The 17060-nt window shown below is 40.8% G+C and overlaps 1 protein-coding gene across 3 annotated transcripts; it reads right to left on the bottom strand.

The window, feature by feature from the left end:
* Nucleotides 1–2516: 2516 nt before the first annotated feature.
* Nucleotides 2517–15554, bottom strand: anxa5b (annexin A5b). Of its 3 annotated transcripts, none has more exons than XM_050044438.1 (13): nucleotides 15438–15554; nucleotides 15122–15163; nucleotides 10060–10144; nucleotides 9580–9674; nucleotides 7695–7808; nucleotides 7453–7543; nucleotides 7147–7226; nucleotides 6274–6324; nucleotides 5595–5688; nucleotides 5405–5500; nucleotides 5235–5293; nucleotides 3084–3206; nucleotides 2517–3001 (listed from the first exon to the last, which is right to left on the bottom strand). In XM_050044438.1, the coding sequence occupies exons 2-13, from the start codon at nucleotides 15122–15124 to the stop codon at nucleotides 2939–2941; spliced, it is 954 nt and encodes a 317-aa protein (XP_049900395.1). In that variant the 5' UTR covers nucleotides 15125–15163; nucleotides 15438–15554; the 3' UTR covers nucleotides 2517–2938. The 3 variants fall into 3 exon arrangements, with proteins under 3 accessions (XP_049900395.1, XP_049900396.1, XP_049900393.1); XM_050044439.1 differs by having other exon boundaries at nucleotides 15122–15166; nucleotides 15438–15551; XM_050044436.1 differs by lacking the exons at nucleotides 15122–15163; nucleotides 15438–15554 and having other exon boundaries at nucleotides 10060–10153.
* Nucleotides 15555–17060: the final 1506 nt, after the last annotated feature.

Raw genomic sequence — 17060 nt, 5'->3', positions numbered from 1 at the left:
ATTGGCTGCTGGTTTCTGTGGCAACAATCAACGGCAACCGCCTCCGTGAAAAGAAATAACAGAAACGTAATGTAACAGGACCTGGGATCACCCCTCCTTCAACCCACACGCTGACACACACGGAGCAAAACATCTTCCTTTGAAATCATTTTACTGGCAGCAGTTAACAGTGAGAGTCAGTGAGGGTCGACCCAAGACGCTACACTGAAACCAAAGAGGAGACAAATGAGGATATAAAGTGTCAGCGGGGAAATTACACCAAGCTCCTTTAGGCACAGTTCATGCAAGTAAAATGACACCTTAAATCAAAACTAAACACGGAGGAACAGCATTCAGTTTTACTGCACAACATATCTGAAACAAGCTGAAAACTTTAGATCTGCTGCAGCTCTCAGTTCTTTTATCAGGACTTAAAAGATTCCTGTTTACCAACATTTTATTGAGTTTAACTCGGGAATATTTATTCACATCATGCACTTTTTAAAGGTCCAGTGTGTATGATTTAGGAGAATATATTGGCATGCATGGAATATAATTAAAAATGTTGGTCCTTTCGTCTGAGCTCGGACATCTGGAGGGAGCTCAGAGTAGAGCTGCTGCCCCTTCGGGGTCAGTTGGGGTGGTTCAGGCATCTGATCAGGATGCCTCCTGGGGGCCCCCCGTCAGAGGTGTTCCAGGCACGTCCCACTGGTAGGAGGCTCCAGGGCAGACCCAGAACACGCTGGAGGGATTACATATGTCATCTGGCCTGGGAACACCTTGGGGTCCCCCAGGAGGAGCTGGGAAGCCTTGCTGGTGAGAGGGACGTCTGGGGTGCTTTGCTTGACCTGCTGTCCCCGCGACCCGGCCCCAGATAAGCAGATGAAAATGGATGGATGGGTGGTCCTATTGTTTTGGAGAGGAGGAGACCTCTGCGGATAAGTCAACTCCTGGTAAAAGAAAACTCCTAAACAAGGGAATCTAAAGATTATTTTTTATGGCTTTTGGGGTTTTTATTGTGCAGCTGGAGATAGAAAGGAAAGTAGGGAAAGACACACAGCAAAATGCTACAGGTCTGAATGAACTGATGCAGCTGCAAAGAACTTAAATGACCAGGTGAGCTAGCGGTCGCCCCACACTGAAGGAATTCTAACCAGGAGAAGTTTCATCTGGTTGTAATCTGCAATCTTCATCACTAGATGTCACTAAATCCCCCTAAATCTTACACACTGTACCTTTAATGCCTCTCTATCTTTTATAAAGCACTTTAAAATGCCTTTGTTGTGGAAAGGTGCTGAACAAATAAACATCAATAACAGTCAGTTATCAGCAGAACAACATGCAGCAGTGAAGGATTTACGTTTGTGATGTTTATGGGAGTGAAGGAATGTATGTATCATCGAGTATTAAAGGTCCAGTGTGTAGGACTTGGGGGCATCTACTGACAGAAATGGAATATAATATCCACAGCTGTGTTTTCATTGTTGTATAATCACCTGAAACTAAAAATGATTATGTTTTTGTTACCTTAGAATGAGCTATTTATATCTAGGTACAGAGCAGGTCCTCTTTCAAAGAATCCATTGTGTTACAGTAGCCCAGAGTGGACAAACCAAAAACTTACTCCAGGTAGGGCCATTTAAGTTTTGGCATCGGCCATCATAGTTCTCTTACACGTTTGTCACACAGGAGAGATTTCAGTTCTGCAACCTCATCGCTAGATGCTGCTAAACACGCTAGACCTTTAAAGGATCTGTTCACTCATATTACAAAATAGTTTTTCTCACTTGTTTTCTATGGGTTTTAAATAAATCACTAAAATATTATCCATAAAATGTATTTCAGTAGAGAAAATGGTTTGATCATGGAGAATGCTGCCTTTCAGAGAGGTGCACACTTGTGTTTTAAAACTGCGGGGTACACATATGAAACAGGGAATTTGACGTCCTTCGCCAGAAAACTCTGAGCATCAAACACATAATTTCTGCATTCTGGTGAATTTTAATACACCAATTTGTGCCTTGTCTGCATCATTTAACACTGTAGGTGTCCTCTGCTACTTTCATTATTTTCATTGGGGGTGACAAATACTTATGTTCTTAATACCGAGATGGGATGTGTCCCCAGGGTCCCTCCCACAATCTACGCCTATGCCTGTATGCTAGTTTATTTTAACAATGTACTTTATATATTATTGGGAAGTTTAATCTGTAACAGTTTAAAAAAAGATCATATGTTTTGTATGTAAATTCTTACTTTGCAAAGTAAGCAGCTGTCAAATAAATGTGGGGGAATAAAAAAGTGTAAGGAAGTGTAGGAACCATCTAAAGCTGCACAAATGTCTAAAGATTCTACTTCAGTATAGTAGAGTCAAGTACTGTACACGTGTCTTCCAGCAGTGATGACAGGGGTGACCTTATGTCTATTAAAGCAGCTCTATCTCCCTCTAGTGGCTGCAGGAGGTCAGTGCATGTTCAACATAAATCAAACAGTAAACAGTAAAATGCGTGTTGCGCAGGAGAGGATTGGCACTGTGCTCTTGTACTTCATCAGTTGAAATGTTTATTATTGCATATATTGTTTCTGCCGTTCAAAGTGCAAACAAAACAACTGCAGTCTTTCGTAATACAAATGAATAACATAACATTAGTCAAATTGAAGATGTTAGTGGACCAAAAGCTGCATCGATTAATGTGGACGTGAACAAAATGTTAGCTACCTTTCAAAGATATTATTTGGAGTCATAGTTTAAAAAAGACCTGATTGGGGCGTCTCTCTCTCTTTCGCTCTCTGACACATGCAGACAACAACTCTTTATTGTGATGGATTTGACTTTGTGTTAACTTCCTGTTTCAGTGAGCCAATGTCCAAAAAAAAAAAAAGAAAAAAAAGAAAAACAGGCCGACTTAGAGAGGAGGCACTTCAGGTGTAGTTCCCATTTTATTGCTTGTTGCCATGGTTACGCATCATCTCCACCGCAGAGCAACAGTAGGGTCTTTCTGAAGTCGCCACCGGTGTCTCCCTGTAACATAAACACAAAGGATTTAAGGAGCTTCATCGGTGTATAGCAACATTTAAGTGTGTGTGTGTGTGTGCGCGCGCACCTTGATCATGGAAAACAGAGAGCAGGCGAACATCCTCCTGAACTCAGTTCTGATGTCCATCAAGTCCACCTCACTGCGACTCACCATCACTCTGATCAGGGTGTCATCATCAGTTCCTACACCCTGAAACACACATATAAACACACCATGACTGTACGCTTCATGAATGTATAACTTTTAACTGACAGTACAAAGTTAAGTATAATATTTAGACATAGTTCATGTGCAGCTGGATCCGGATCTGCACAATTGTTTAATAATTGTGATACATGTGGGTTTTTTTTTTTTAGCCTAGTCGCCAGAAGAAAATGTTGGCATTTTAGGTTTCTGCCAACCACGAATACTTTTCATACGTATCATATAAATGTTTCTAAAGTGTGTATAAGCTGACTTTGTCATGCTGAGGTGGAGGGGATGGTGGATGGCGTCACACTAAGGCGAGACGGCTGCCAAGCTGCAAACCAGAGAGATTTTACAGAGATATCACTGTGTTTTAAGCTGCGATAGTGACACGAGAAGTGGTTGATATAACCAAGACACTGATAGCTTGTTAAGCCTCGATTGTGCCTCCAAAACCTGGTATTTTAAGTGCAAACAGAGTCTTTTCCTAACCATAAAATTAACCAAACATTAAAAGTCCACTGTGTAGGATTTAGGGGCATCTATTGCCAGAAATTGTATATTAAAAATTTGCTATGTTCATTAGTGTATAGTCACCTGAAAATAAGAATCTTTGGGGTTTTTTGTTAACGTAGACTGAGCTGTTTATATCTACATACAGGGCAGGTCCTCTCCCACAGAGTTTGCTATGCTGTTGTACAGTACCACAGAATTGACAAACCAAACACTGGCTCTTGAAAGGGCCATTTGCGTGTTCACATTTTCGTGTTGACTAGGAGAAGTTTTAGTTCTGCAACCTCACCACGAGATGCCACAAGATCCTACACACTGGACCTTCAACCACAGCAATGTTGAAATGTAAAGTTTCAACATAAAGCTTCAACATATATGCTATATAATAATGGAGAATTGTAACATATCCATGACTGGGTTGCATACACAGCTTACTTTAAACCTGCAAGCTTTTGTATGACCACTTGGGTGCAGCTGAAACAAGCTGAACACAACACTGACATATCACCTTTAAGTTGATATGGTGAACTTGTTAGAAAATAGTTACTTATTCAATCGTTCAGCAATAGCTCAGCAGTAATTCCAGCTTTCATTTGGAGTCATGTTTCTGCCCCCCTGGACAATGTACAGTTGTTTTTTTAAGAAACACTTCACCCACAAAATGTCCATCTATAAATCAGTCGTGCTGTGTTACCTTGAATTCATACACAAAACTCTGTGGGTAGACCCTTCTCAAACTCTTACTATTTAAAACTTAACTGAATGTGACACGTATCTGTGCTCTCTCCAAAGCCTACAATACTAAGTTTTAATGAAAATGCATGTATTTAGGAAGTACTGAGAATACGACTAGATACATGAGACTTGGGTGATACTGCACATGTTGTGTGAGAGTTTGTAAACTTCTGTTTTGATATAGTTTTGCTGTTTAAATAATCTGTACATCAATATCTTCATCATTTTCCGTGGAGAAATGTGAAATAACAAAGTTTTCTTCACAAATTCAAGGTAACACAGTATGACTACTTGTTTTACACACGGTCATTTTGTGGGTAAAGTTTTCCTTTAAAGGCTTTTTTTTCTGAAAACAGCTGCCTGCTGCAGATGAACACAACACTCTGAGTGCAGTGAGAAAGAACCCAAATGGTGTTGTTACAGCAAAGCAATGAACTGAATCTCACAATAATGCCCCGTAAAGTCTACTGACTAAACTAACTTTGGGCTAAGAGGAGTGTTTCCCAAGCTATTTTAAGTTTCCAAACAACAAACTGCAAAAGTGCAAATGCACATGTGAGTTGAGCTAAATGAGTGTGTCCCACCTTTTCTCTATTTCAATTCACAAATCTGGGTTTAAAGACTTCCACAAATGAAAACCATAATAACAACATCAATTAAGACTTATTTCTCTCACAGCTATGGGTTCCATTTTGTTGTATAATTATTACAACAGATTTTATGGTGGTTAAACAACATTGATGACACTTGGTCTCCCATTTTGGGCATCTCTTCTTGTCTTACCTTCATTGCATAGTACAGCGTCTCAGCAAAATAGGCTGGAACGCTCCTGGCACACTTCACTATGAAAACAGAAAAGACAGGCAGTGATTAAAACATCTCAATCGTTATTCATTTGAAGTCAAAATGTCTCAGGAAGCTGACAACAGAATCAGCCTTCTGTGGTTTCGTACCGACGGCCAGCAGCAGATCCTTCAGGCCTCCAGATGTTTCCCTTTTGATGCTCTCCTCCATCTCGTATCCAGTCATCTTCATGTAAGCATCAAATACTGAAACACACAGGTTCACAATCAGTCTGGATATTACGTGAAACTGCAAACAGGTGCTCTCTAATTCACTGAGCTCTCAGACACACGGACGAACCTCTCCTAAGATGCTCTGGACTGCGGTTTCCCAGGACGGTGACGAACAATTGTTCATCAGTACCAAACTTCTGCTCTCCTGCTTTGAAGAGGGCCTGAAACCACAGAAAGAATCACATCACGTACTGTTTGTCCTACTCTTCTTCTACATTTCAGAGGAAAATATTATACTTTGTACTTAATACGTGCTGAACAGACTGAGCTCTCTCAGAACCTCAGTAGAGTTTGTAGCCACAGAACAGATCAATGAGTCAAAGAGAATTTGTCAGCGACACTAATAACAGGAACGGCAACTCAACAAGTTACAACAAAGACTACTCAGTACTGGAGATGAATCATGTTCATGCAGATAACGTCCTGATCAGGAAACATTCAGCAAAGTAGCAACAAGATCTAGAGCAAAGGTAAGGAGGAAAATAGTTCACACACTTTTTAATTTATTGCTCCACCGAGACATTTTAAGAGAAATGTTACTCCCTCCCTCCACCCAAAGGCGTCATAACCTCATTATCATATGATCATGACTGCCACCCCCTCCTCCAAAACACACACAAGCACCCTTCAAAGACCAGTATTTAGATCCGATCCACAAACACATGTGACAGTCACACCCTCAGACACAGAGACAAAGACACCATTGATGGTGAAGATCAGAAATATTTACTGAACAGCCGACCCACCTGAGCGTCACTCTCAATGTTTCCCTCCTGGACCCCCCTCTGCCTGTTCGCCTGAGGAGAGAACAGATATTTATGTTTGAGAGAAGCAGAGTATGAGAGAGGAGAGGAGACAGGATAGAGGAGAGGACACAAGGAAAAGAGATAAGGATAGATGAGAGAAGGAGAGAGGAAACAAGGAGGAGAGGAATGGAGAAGAGACAAGAATAAAGGGGAGGAATCGAAACAGGGATAGAAGAGAAGAGAGGACACAAGGATAGAGGAAAGGCAGGGGAGAGGAGAGGAGAGGAGAGGAGAGGAGAGGAGACAGGACAGAGGAGAGGTGAGGACCGAAGGATAGAGAAGAGGAGATAAGGATGGACTAGAGGAGGAAAGAGAAAACAAGGACAGAGGAGAGGAATGGAGAGGAGACAAAGATAGAGGAGATGAGGTGAGACAAGAATAGAGGGGAGAAGAGGAGACAAGGATACAAGGGAGGGTAGAAGGAGTAAGTTCGGGTAGAGGATAGGACATAAGGATATATGAAAGAAGAGGAGGAGACAAGCATATAAAAAAGAAGACACGTGGAGACAAGGATAGAGGAAAGAAGAGGAGAGGAGACAAGAATACAGGAGAGAAGAGGAGATAAGAATACAAGAGAGGAATCAAGGATACAGAGGAGGAGAGAAGGGGAAACAAGGATAGAGAATAGGACATGGGATATATGAGAGAAGGGGAGAGGAAACAAGCATAAAAAAGAAGACAAGTGGAGACAAGGATAGAGGAGAGGAGTAGAGAGGAATAAGGATAGAGAAGAGGAGTAGAAAGGAGACAAGGATAGAGGAAAGAAGAGGAGAGGAGTAGAGAGGAGACAAGGATAGAGGAGAGGAGTTGTACCTGCAGCAGAATAACCAGGAGTCTCTTGAAGTGACCTGAAGTGTCACCACATACATCCTCCTCCAGGTCGTCATCGTACTCTGAGGAACAGACATGTTTATGTTTTCTTTTAGCCTTGATCTTTAAAACAGGTTTCCACATTTTTCACACTTTCGTAAAGTAATATTTTGTCCACCTTTGGGAAACATCTGTCCATCAGACACATTTTTGAGACGTGCATCCTTTTCGTAGTAAACATAAATGATGACTTCTGTATCGTGCCGTATTAAGTGTGTGTGTGTGTGTGTGTGTGTGTGTGTGTGTTACCCTGTCTATAAGCAGCGACGATCTCCTTCACCTGCTGTGGTGTTCTGGAGGAGAGGATCTCCACCAGGACCTTCTCGTCTGTTCCTGCCCCCTACAGGTCACAGAGGGAAACGTCTCATGAAATAACAGTTGAGTTTCCAGCTACTCTGTGTGCTAAAACTTCACCTCTCTACTCAGAAACTCTCCATCTGCAGTACATAAGAGATTGTATGTGTGTTTAATCTGGCATCTGCAGCACTTACCTTGATGGCATTGCGGAGTGATGTCACATCATAAGCGAGGGGTGGGGTCATCAGAGCCACGATCAGGGTTTCAAATTTGCCACCCAGCTCTCCCTTCAGGTCATCTACCAGATCCTGTCATGAAGATACATCATGTACTTTAATTAAATCCTGTGTGTGACAGCTGTGTTACACTATTCAGAGAAGGATTTTATGGTTGTCGTGTACAGCTGGATTATTTTGTTACGGTTAACGTGTAGTCCTGTCGTGTCAGGTTACAGACATGGATGTTCTGCTGATGATTTGAACTGACTGGTTTGACTGAGTCCAGCTGGAGCTCTGATGATGTGTGAGGTCACTGGGTTTAAAGGCCTGAGTATGCTTCAGACGCAGAGCTTGTCGGATCGCCCAAGGGCCTGTGTCCACATAGTGTTTTCTTTGTCAGAAAAGCGGTGGCAGGGCGTTAGGGAGTGTTTCATCCCAGGGGTGTTTTTTGGCAGTTTTTCCTTATCCGCTGTGAAGGTCCAAGGACAGAGGGTGTCAGAGGTTGTAAAGTCCTCTGAGGCAAATTGTGATTTGTGGAGTTGAGCTTCCTGAATAAATATAACAGGGTCAATTATACAGCAGTAATATGTGTAATCAAGGCAAATGTATATTTGTAATATTAAGTATTATCATTACACAAAATTTGTTTTGGTTGTTATTACGTGACACGCTCAGGCCTCCATAGTCAATACGTGGAATGTCTGATACTCATTTTCCATACTCCTACGTTCACCTTTGGGGTACACCACCTATAATGCGGTGTCTTCCACCTTGCCTCCCCCCTTTTGCTGTTGTGCTCCGTGGGAGAGGTAAGCGACATTGCTCTTATGGTAATTTCCATGTTTTAACGCTGTTGAGCTATGTTTATGAATTCATTTTATGCTAACATATTCTTGTGTTGCTTAATTTGTGTAGGGGCTTGAGTTTGTATGGTTGTGTTTGACTGAGGATTCTGTTATTGCCACTTGCTTACAGGAATAAACGGAGATTGCCTCCGAAGATGTCCATGGTCTGGGCCTCTTTATATCAACACAATACAGACATCACTAGAGTCCACTGGTTACATAAATTTGAATTGGAAGAAAAAGAAAAAAAAATTATGACGCACTAAGCTGGGTACTGTTCCAGTGACAACATTATCTTGACATTAATGTTAGCTAGGTGGCTAACATAGGGCTACGAGGAAACAGAGGGGTGACTAAACAAGTCTACAACAAGCTCACAACGTGTACAGTGACAAAAGCACAACATGAACCAGTAACATTCAGTGTCCGGCCAGTCTGCTACAGCTCCGGATAGACAGTAGCATGGTGCGCTCGGAGTGGCTGAAAAAAGATGCTGGGCATGGCGCTTTTTCTCGAGCTGGTCCCATGCAGCCACATATCCTGTCTCCTTATTGGGAACAATTGAAAAAGGTGCTGATACCCAGAAAAAAACGGCATGTGGACACAGGGCCCAACAGGGTTTGTGAGATCCAACAATGATCATTTGTAGGTAGCGAGTTGGCCAGTTGTGCGATCCTAACCGTGTTTTCTCAAGCTCTCTTCATCACTTTTGATGTGTAAAATCAAATGCAGCTCCATGAATGCTTTTGAGGAAAGACTGTCTAAATATTGGATATTGGCTGTTCAACCAGGAACCGTGTACTCTGCTAACTTTGAACATTGACATAAGAGCTGATTCCCCCTATATCCAGTCTTTATGCTAAGCTAAGATAAACATTACATAACGTAATTATGAATGTATAAACATTATGACTTCAAAAGCAGAGAAGTTCATTTAAAGCATACTGAGGTGTTTTCAGGTTGGAGCTCTTGTAATATGTGGTCATGTGATTCAACAGCTGTTGAGGTAGTCGAACCTTTCCAAACAGAGTCTTGTAGGCGGTCTTGATCTCCTGCCTCTGGGCGTTGCTGCGAGCCACCAGCAGCTGCAAGATGGAATCCTCATCGGTCCCTACGGCGACAAGCACCATGGTTACTCAGCCGAGCAGCAGCATACACATATTACATAACAATGAGTATGCACTGTTGAGGTGCACTGTTGATTACAATTATTCCAGCCACATAATTACGGCCTTCAGTCGAGGTCAGCAGATGTTTTTTTTCTTACAGTGACTCAAGTTTCATCTCTGCTGTGTTTATGACTCACTGCTGTCTGTTTGGGTGGAGCCCCGCTCAGACAGCAAGTATTACTACAGAGAGGAACTCCCGTAAAAACAATCTCTCATTGGTCAGCTGTAGACAGAGTCTGTGAGAGTTGTACTACTGACTGACACGCCCTCAGGGAGTCAGATGACACTGTGCTGCTGACAGCAGATGTGCACACGCAAGCATCTTACCCAGTCCCTTCATGGCCTTGTACAGGACCTCAGCATCTGCACTGGCGTTGAAGTTTCCACTGGGTTTAACGGTTCCTCTGGTGGCCTGCAACATGGAAAAAAATGCACAGAGGAGGATTACTCAGCTGTATATTTATGTTATATGTCTATTTTTTCTAAAAAATTCCGTATTGTGGGACAGCTGGTATCCCCATAGACTCTTATCCCAAATGATGTGCCTCTATACTGTATGTCTAAATACATTTTAATGTTCTTTCAGCTGCAACTTATATACGTCTATGTGATGGAGCGGCTCTGTCACAGACTGTGGGCAGCGCACACACACAGACACACACCCACACCCTGACCTACACACACAATACATTCTCCGCTCCTTTCCATTCTTGCTAAATAGTTAATAAACCTGGCTATTATCCGTCCTCCCTTCACCGTCTCAGTAGCCCAACCAAGGATGCACACTTGGTCGTTCTATTTTCATCATACATCCACATACAAGTGTGTTGTATATTCGCCATCCGTCTCCCATCAATGCGTTTGTTTGGCAAAACAGGGGTGTAACATTTGCTGTTTAATAGTATGTTCTCATGCGCATTCATGATCACACATGATCACATGAACATCATTACTGTTTTTTCTGCGGCAATCAACTTGTTTGATCCAAGGAAAATATAGGTGATCCTTGTTTTATATATATTTGGGTTTAAGAAACTTTAAATGCTTATCTGGTGAGAAAATGTGTTGCATTTTGTTAAATATTAAACCTAATGGGAGAGGCCCTGATGGAGTCAGTTATGACTTGGTTACAGAGACAGATCATCTGTTAAGCTTAAAAATTGCATATTGACTGATTTTTCTAAAGACATTTATGTTATTGACAAACTCATTTTTTGTAATAATTTCAAATCTTGTATATAGATTATTTTATTTTTCTCTTTTTTTATCTGTTCATTCACTTTTTTGTAAACATCCTGTTTGCACTTAAGGAGGCCAGGATAACAAATCACACCATCAGAATATTCATCTTCGACCACGCCTGTTTTTCCGACTTCTGGGAAGTTTGAAATAGACCTCTGCGACATTGTTTACAACTGTACTACAATACTGTTTACACAAATCTATATTACTTTATTTAGATGTTGTTCATTTATATTTTAGGCCCTGTAACTACTTTGTGTTTTGCGTTCAGATTCTGTTTTTACTTGCACAATTTTCTTTTTGTTAAAGGAATTTATTGAGCATTGTAAGAGGGTGCCTGAGGCCTAAAATTTTCATTGCCAACAGCTGCTTCATTGTAATTTCTGTGCACATGATAAGAATAAAGAACTGAAAGAAGAAGAAGGACTTCAACAGATAAAACAGAACAAAATACTACTGTCCTCTAACTGTTGTGAATATCTACTTCTTCTTGTTTGATAAATAAAAACAATAAATAATTCTTACAAACTATACACCTGTACTCAGCGGGTTAGCTATAGAAGCAACATGACTCGCCCACCATACCTACACAATCAAGTCTTCATATATAATGAATAAAGTAAATGAACTAAGTGTATCATTGCTCTGTTTGGCCTCACATGTATTAAAAACATAATGACACTGCTGCAGGGTTCAATTAACTGTCGCAGTGGTGGGTTTGTCATGTGCTGGTGGTGGGCGTGGTTTATAGGGGCGTGTCGTGAAGGCTTCGGACAGAGTGTGGCTGCATGTCTCGTGCTCGGGCATCAAACAGGAAGTAGATGTAAAATGAGAAGAAGTTTCTTCATGTGTGTTAGTGTAACATTGTTTATGCAAGCAAGACAAATTTGCCTGCAAGCGAGTTAGTACAGAAAGTGCGTCGTTCTGCTGTCTGTGGCTTCTTGTCAGATTTAAATCTGTAGTTTCATGCTTGAATATATTATCTCTGCATTCCTTATATGCATGGCAGATCATACTTAATCAATCTCTAGATTCAAGCGTCAGATAAATATTACATTACATGTCTCAGATTCCTTATGTGCATCATGTCCTCAAATACTGTCCCTCTGCTCAACCTTTATAACATTACAGAATAAACTGAATTAGTCTGTAGACATCATGTGTACATTCTGTACATATAAAACACTGTATCAGATTTGCTATAAGAGTGCGCTCATCAAAGACTCTCCTCCTTTCAGATGCACTTAGCAAACTTAATGACTTGCAGACTTACAGCTCCATTAAATGCATGCAGATGTGCACACAAGCTCTCACATCAAACCACTTATTTCATACACTCCCTTTCATAAACATCATGTTCCCACATCATATTTTAGCCTTGGAATTGCTTCAGCGATTCAAATGATGGGTTATCGGGCTAATAATTCCTCTGAATGTGGAAAAAGTTGTTCAAAGCAGCAGACGGATCGATGCTGAGAACAGTACAAGTGCGATAAGACAGAAAAATATTAACTTTAAAGATTGATTTTAGTTTCTGTATCAGTGCTGCACTCATTCCAGACACACCCTAAAACTACGACACATTAACAATAAGATAGCCAAGTGGCTGCGTCTTATTTCAGAGGGGAGGGATGTTTAGAGAGGAAAACCACGGGAATGTCTCTGGAATCTGACCCTGAAAATCTGGAAAGAGAAAAAAAAAAAGTGGGACGTTCACAAAACAAGTTGCTGTGAACAAGCAGGATTCTGTCTTTTTCTGCAGGGAAGGAATTCGCCAAAATGTCCACGAGCTCTCCGTCCTCATAAACACACTCAGCCCCACAAGATAAACAGAAATCTAATCAGCGTGCAGATGACTGACCGGACAAACAGTTGAACAAGGAGACATTTAGAACAGCAACACAATGCAGATCATCTCCCCTGGAAAGGTAGACACAGTTTTAGCTCCTATAGGGAGTTGTGGAAGTTGTGGAGCGAGTTCAGACATGACCTGAGGCTGGGGGCGTCTCAGGGAGGTATGTTGACCCTCTGTTGTGTAAGCACAGGCTGTCACGACTGTATGTCAGCTTTAAGGCACATAAAGTGACACCAGACAGTCCACAATATATGATGCAGCCGCGCTTGTATGAAGGGTCTCCTATCTTATTGTGAAATGATGCATTTTACTGCCTGTATAGTTGAGCTTGGATGTGAATATCACTCTTTGGCGTATCAATACTTCTTTTACTGTGGACAAATCCCCTAAAAAGACCAAAGCCAACAATGTGTTAGTTCATCTCTCATCAATTTCTGACTTCCTCACCATGTTTGTGGCACTGCAAGCAGAGCTGTAGCTACTTCTAATGACCCAGAGGTCATGGAAATTTAAAGTGTAGTTTACATTTTTAATGTTAAGTAACACAAAAAGTTAATACTTGTACTAAAGACTATAGTTTTTGACTAAAGTGTCCTTTTCTTTGATGATATTCAGGTAAAAAAAATTACAGACACACTGGTAATAGGCGTTTTTAGTGAGGTGGGAGACGTTTTGTGTCTAAACACTATTTAAATAATGTTTGCATATTTATATCATCTGAATTTTTCAACAAGGAAGAAGAGGAAGATGTAATTTAATTTCTTTTTTTGTGGAAAAATCATAAGAGGCACAAGTTATTATTAAAAGGAGGTTGTTATTGAAGTCTTAAAACGTGGCAAGAGGTGATCTTTAAATGTCTGAATACGAACATTTCACAGTTTTCAGTGTGTGGACATGTAACTGTTTTTAAATGGATAAAAGAGACTGCCTGAATTTGATGTGAAAAACATATAATTTACAAGAACATTGTACAAAAGTTCAGGTCTCTTAAAATGACTGGGGTGGGGAGGCTAAAATTCTGGCTACAGCACAAACTTACAACTTAAATCTTTAATCACGGGTCAAAAATATGTATGCGCACTTTTAAAAAAGGATTTCCTGTAACAGCTGGACACTGTAGTTTTTAGCAAAGTTTACTAAAACAGGAGTAGTGCTGCATTTGCTAATTTGTTTACAACTTTTTTTAGCTCAAGGATAGTGTACAGCATTGACTCAAAATAAACTACAATGCCCGGGAACATTTCATTCACTGAAAGGTGTGGCTTACTGATGTGTTTGGACAACAACTGAGGTCTGTGTCACAGGGGAATACTCTCTGTCACGCTGCTGCTGCACAAACACTTGTTATAGTGGGATCAGTTCATTGTTAGTTTTGGTCTTTTCACTACGGCTGCTGGCAGTAAGAAAAAGTCAGCAATATCACAAGTGCATGCTCAAGTCAGATCTTTGCCTATAAGACCCGTTAAAACTGGTGTTTGTGAGCATTTCCTGCCAAGGACAAGTTCAGTTTACAGCCGCAGACTAGACTGTCCACAGAGAGCAGCAGTGTTGCATCACCACAGCTGATTATCATCAATATAATCACATTTTTTTATGGCAACGTAAAACTCCACCCCGGTTAAAGAAAAAAGAAGAGGAAGAAGATGAAGTGAAGTGTTTCCCCTTTAAGAGTGGGAGGGAGGGTGGATTTAAACTCCAGGCTAGACGTGGAAATGGGTGTATTAAACACAGAGAGAGGTGGAGAGACAGAGAGACCCACCCGAGTGGAATGGAGCCCACATGAGTCATACAATAAACTTCCCCAAATGAAGCCTATGTGTCGCCTCACCAGCATTAACACGCTTAAAAGTGATGTTTCATCAGTAAAAGTGTCACTTCAGTAACTTCTATGTGAAATACACTTAATCATAGCAACAAGTTACTTATTAAACTGTACAAATACTTTATCTTGGACAGATGTGCTGCCACATCTGCTACATGTACTGAGGATACTGGGCTTTTGTGTTTAATGTTAGCTGACATTTTATCAGCAGTTTTATCAGCAGTGAATAAATACTCACAGTTTGTAAACTCTAACCTACATTTGGATCAGATGTTAGCATTACATAATGTGGATAAAAGTGGGCGTTGTCTTGGAGTTCAGAGGGTAAAAATTAGTCACACATTTGCATAAATAACGGATTTTGCAAACACTACTTCAACAATTATTACTTTAATTATCAGTTTAATATAAAGTTTGCCGTGTTTCTTTGGGTTAACAGCTAAAAAATGAGTGAAGTGGAGATGACTCACCATTTTGTCAGTTGGGAGTTTTATTCAGCGGAAGAAGAAGATCTGCTGGAGACAGGAAAAATGTTATATAGCGATAAACACCAGATGTGTTCAAACTTTAAACATCTGCATTAACTTGTTCTGTCTGGTTGTTATCCGGTGCCTGATTTGTCTTTGGGTGTGTGTAAGCTATCTGTCAAACTTCTTCCGCAGACCTGACATGTCTCTGTTTTGTCCGCAGGTAGACCCTGTCTGTCCCCGCTCACCTGGCGGATGCTGCTCAACTTATATCTGTAGGTTAAAGCTGTAAAGTCAAAATGGCTGCGGTGAAACTTACCGCTGAGCTGAAGCCGTCAGATGAAGCTCGGTGAACGGACAGAGACCCGGCAGAGAGACAAGAGAGGAGAAGAAGGAGGACCGACGGCAGAAACCCACGGATAAAAACTCTCCGTTGTGCGCGTGAGTGTGTGGGTGCGCGTGTGTGGGCCACACCCCGACGCTGGCACAGCCCTGCTCGTGAAGCACTCTGGGAAATGTTGTTTCAGGTGTTGTGAAGCTGCTGTGGCTCCAAACATGGAGTCAGTGAAACAGATAAAGTTTGTTTTCATCCTGTTCCATGTTGTGTTTTTCATAACAGCAGTAGAATGATATTATATATTATTTTGTTTTTGCTTTTGTCTCTGAGAGTTACCTCTTACACAGTAATCTGATCCACTGTCAACATTAAAATATTGATTAGTGCAGTAAAGTGAACAATGGGCTGACAGACAGCAGTAAAGTCTGTTTGCATTACGCTCACACCCACAAGTTAAAGACCATAAGATCAAGCTCCAAATGTTAAGCTGTTCCTTCTTCATTTCTTTGTCTGGTGGTGAAGATATCTAAGCCATACAGCTATTGTACAATGTGTTACGGGTTGTACTGGGAGTTTAATAAAGCGCAATGTCTCATGTAGCATATTAAAACATAAAAAAGGGCAAATTGCTCAAAAATATGTTTAGTTTTGTTTAGATCATTTGCCAATTTTGTTCAGGTCAAACAATAATCACAGTTCAGCCCAATCAGCAAAAGAAAATGTTGGCATTGTACATTTCTGCAAACCCCAAATACACTGCATTTGCAGGTTTCATATCTATAAGCTGCAGACCACTGCTCAAAACCAACACTGGTTGTCTTTTGGCGACCCTTTATGGCATTTCCACTGCTGTTTGTAGCACCAAATCTGGGTGTTTTTTATACCTGGGTCTTTTTAGCAGCACATCAAGGAGTTTCTCAGCAGTGTTTGTGGCCCTGAACCTGGGATTGTTTTTACCAACACATCGTGGCATTTCCCAGCAACGTTTGAGTCACGTAGTCACAAAGCAATCCCTGCTTTTCCAGCAGATCATGCCAGATCGTGCCACCAAACGTGGGTGTTTTTTTAAGCTAAACCATGATCTTTCAAGTGATTTTTGTGCCTAAACCTAACCACACCTTCACCACAGCCTTGTTAAGAAACATAAAGTTTCAGTGTATCTGCTGCAAAAAAATGTACAATGCAGCGTGCTCTCTAGTCTACTAGTCCACTAGTTCAACTTAAAAAATTAAGAGCACGATTTGCATGCATCTTTTTAAGTTGTTCCAACTCTGACACTTTATTGAGTCAGTCCTATGAGAGTTTTATAATCTGACAAACTCATGATTTGCTCTGATCTCAAAGCACTTAATTTGAACCAACTTTATACTTATCCAAAAGTTGTGTTTATATTTAGTAGTCAAACTATTTAAGATATTCCAACTTATTTATTTGAATTCCATCCTACTCAACAATGTTTTTGATTCTGACCAAATAAATATGTTAATGAAACAAACATAAAACTTCTTATAAGGTTAGCCACTAACCCCACAAATCATTTTTTAGAGTGTGTCCACGGTGAATTGTTCAATTTGAACATTTTTTCTTGCCATTTTGTACAGTTAC

The sequence above is a fragment of the Epinephelus moara genome, chromosome 5 (assembly GCF_006386435.1).
Source record: "Epinephelus moara isolate mb chromosome 5, YSFRI_EMoa_1.0, whole genome shotgun sequence".
NCBI lineage: Eukaryota > Metazoa > Chordata > Actinopteri > Perciformes > Serranidae > Epinephelus > Epinephelus moara.
This window is presented reverse-complemented; position numbering and strand designations above follow the sequence as displayed.

Bases quoted from the DNA above. Each gene is read 5' to 3' on its own strand.
- anxa5b (XM_050044436.1), bottom strand. From the start codon at position 10,153: ATGTTGCAGGCCACCAGAGGAACCGTTAAACCCAGTGGAAACTTCAAC. The intron at 7,544-7,694 runs GTAAGTGCTGCA...TGTGACCTGTAG, and splicing joins CACTCCGCAATGCCATCAAG to GGGGCAGGAACAGACGAGAA. The intron at 6,325-7,146 runs GTACAACTCCTC...TTCTCTCCTCAG, and splicing joins TCCTGGTTATTCTGCTGCAG to GCGAACAGGCAGAGGGGGGT.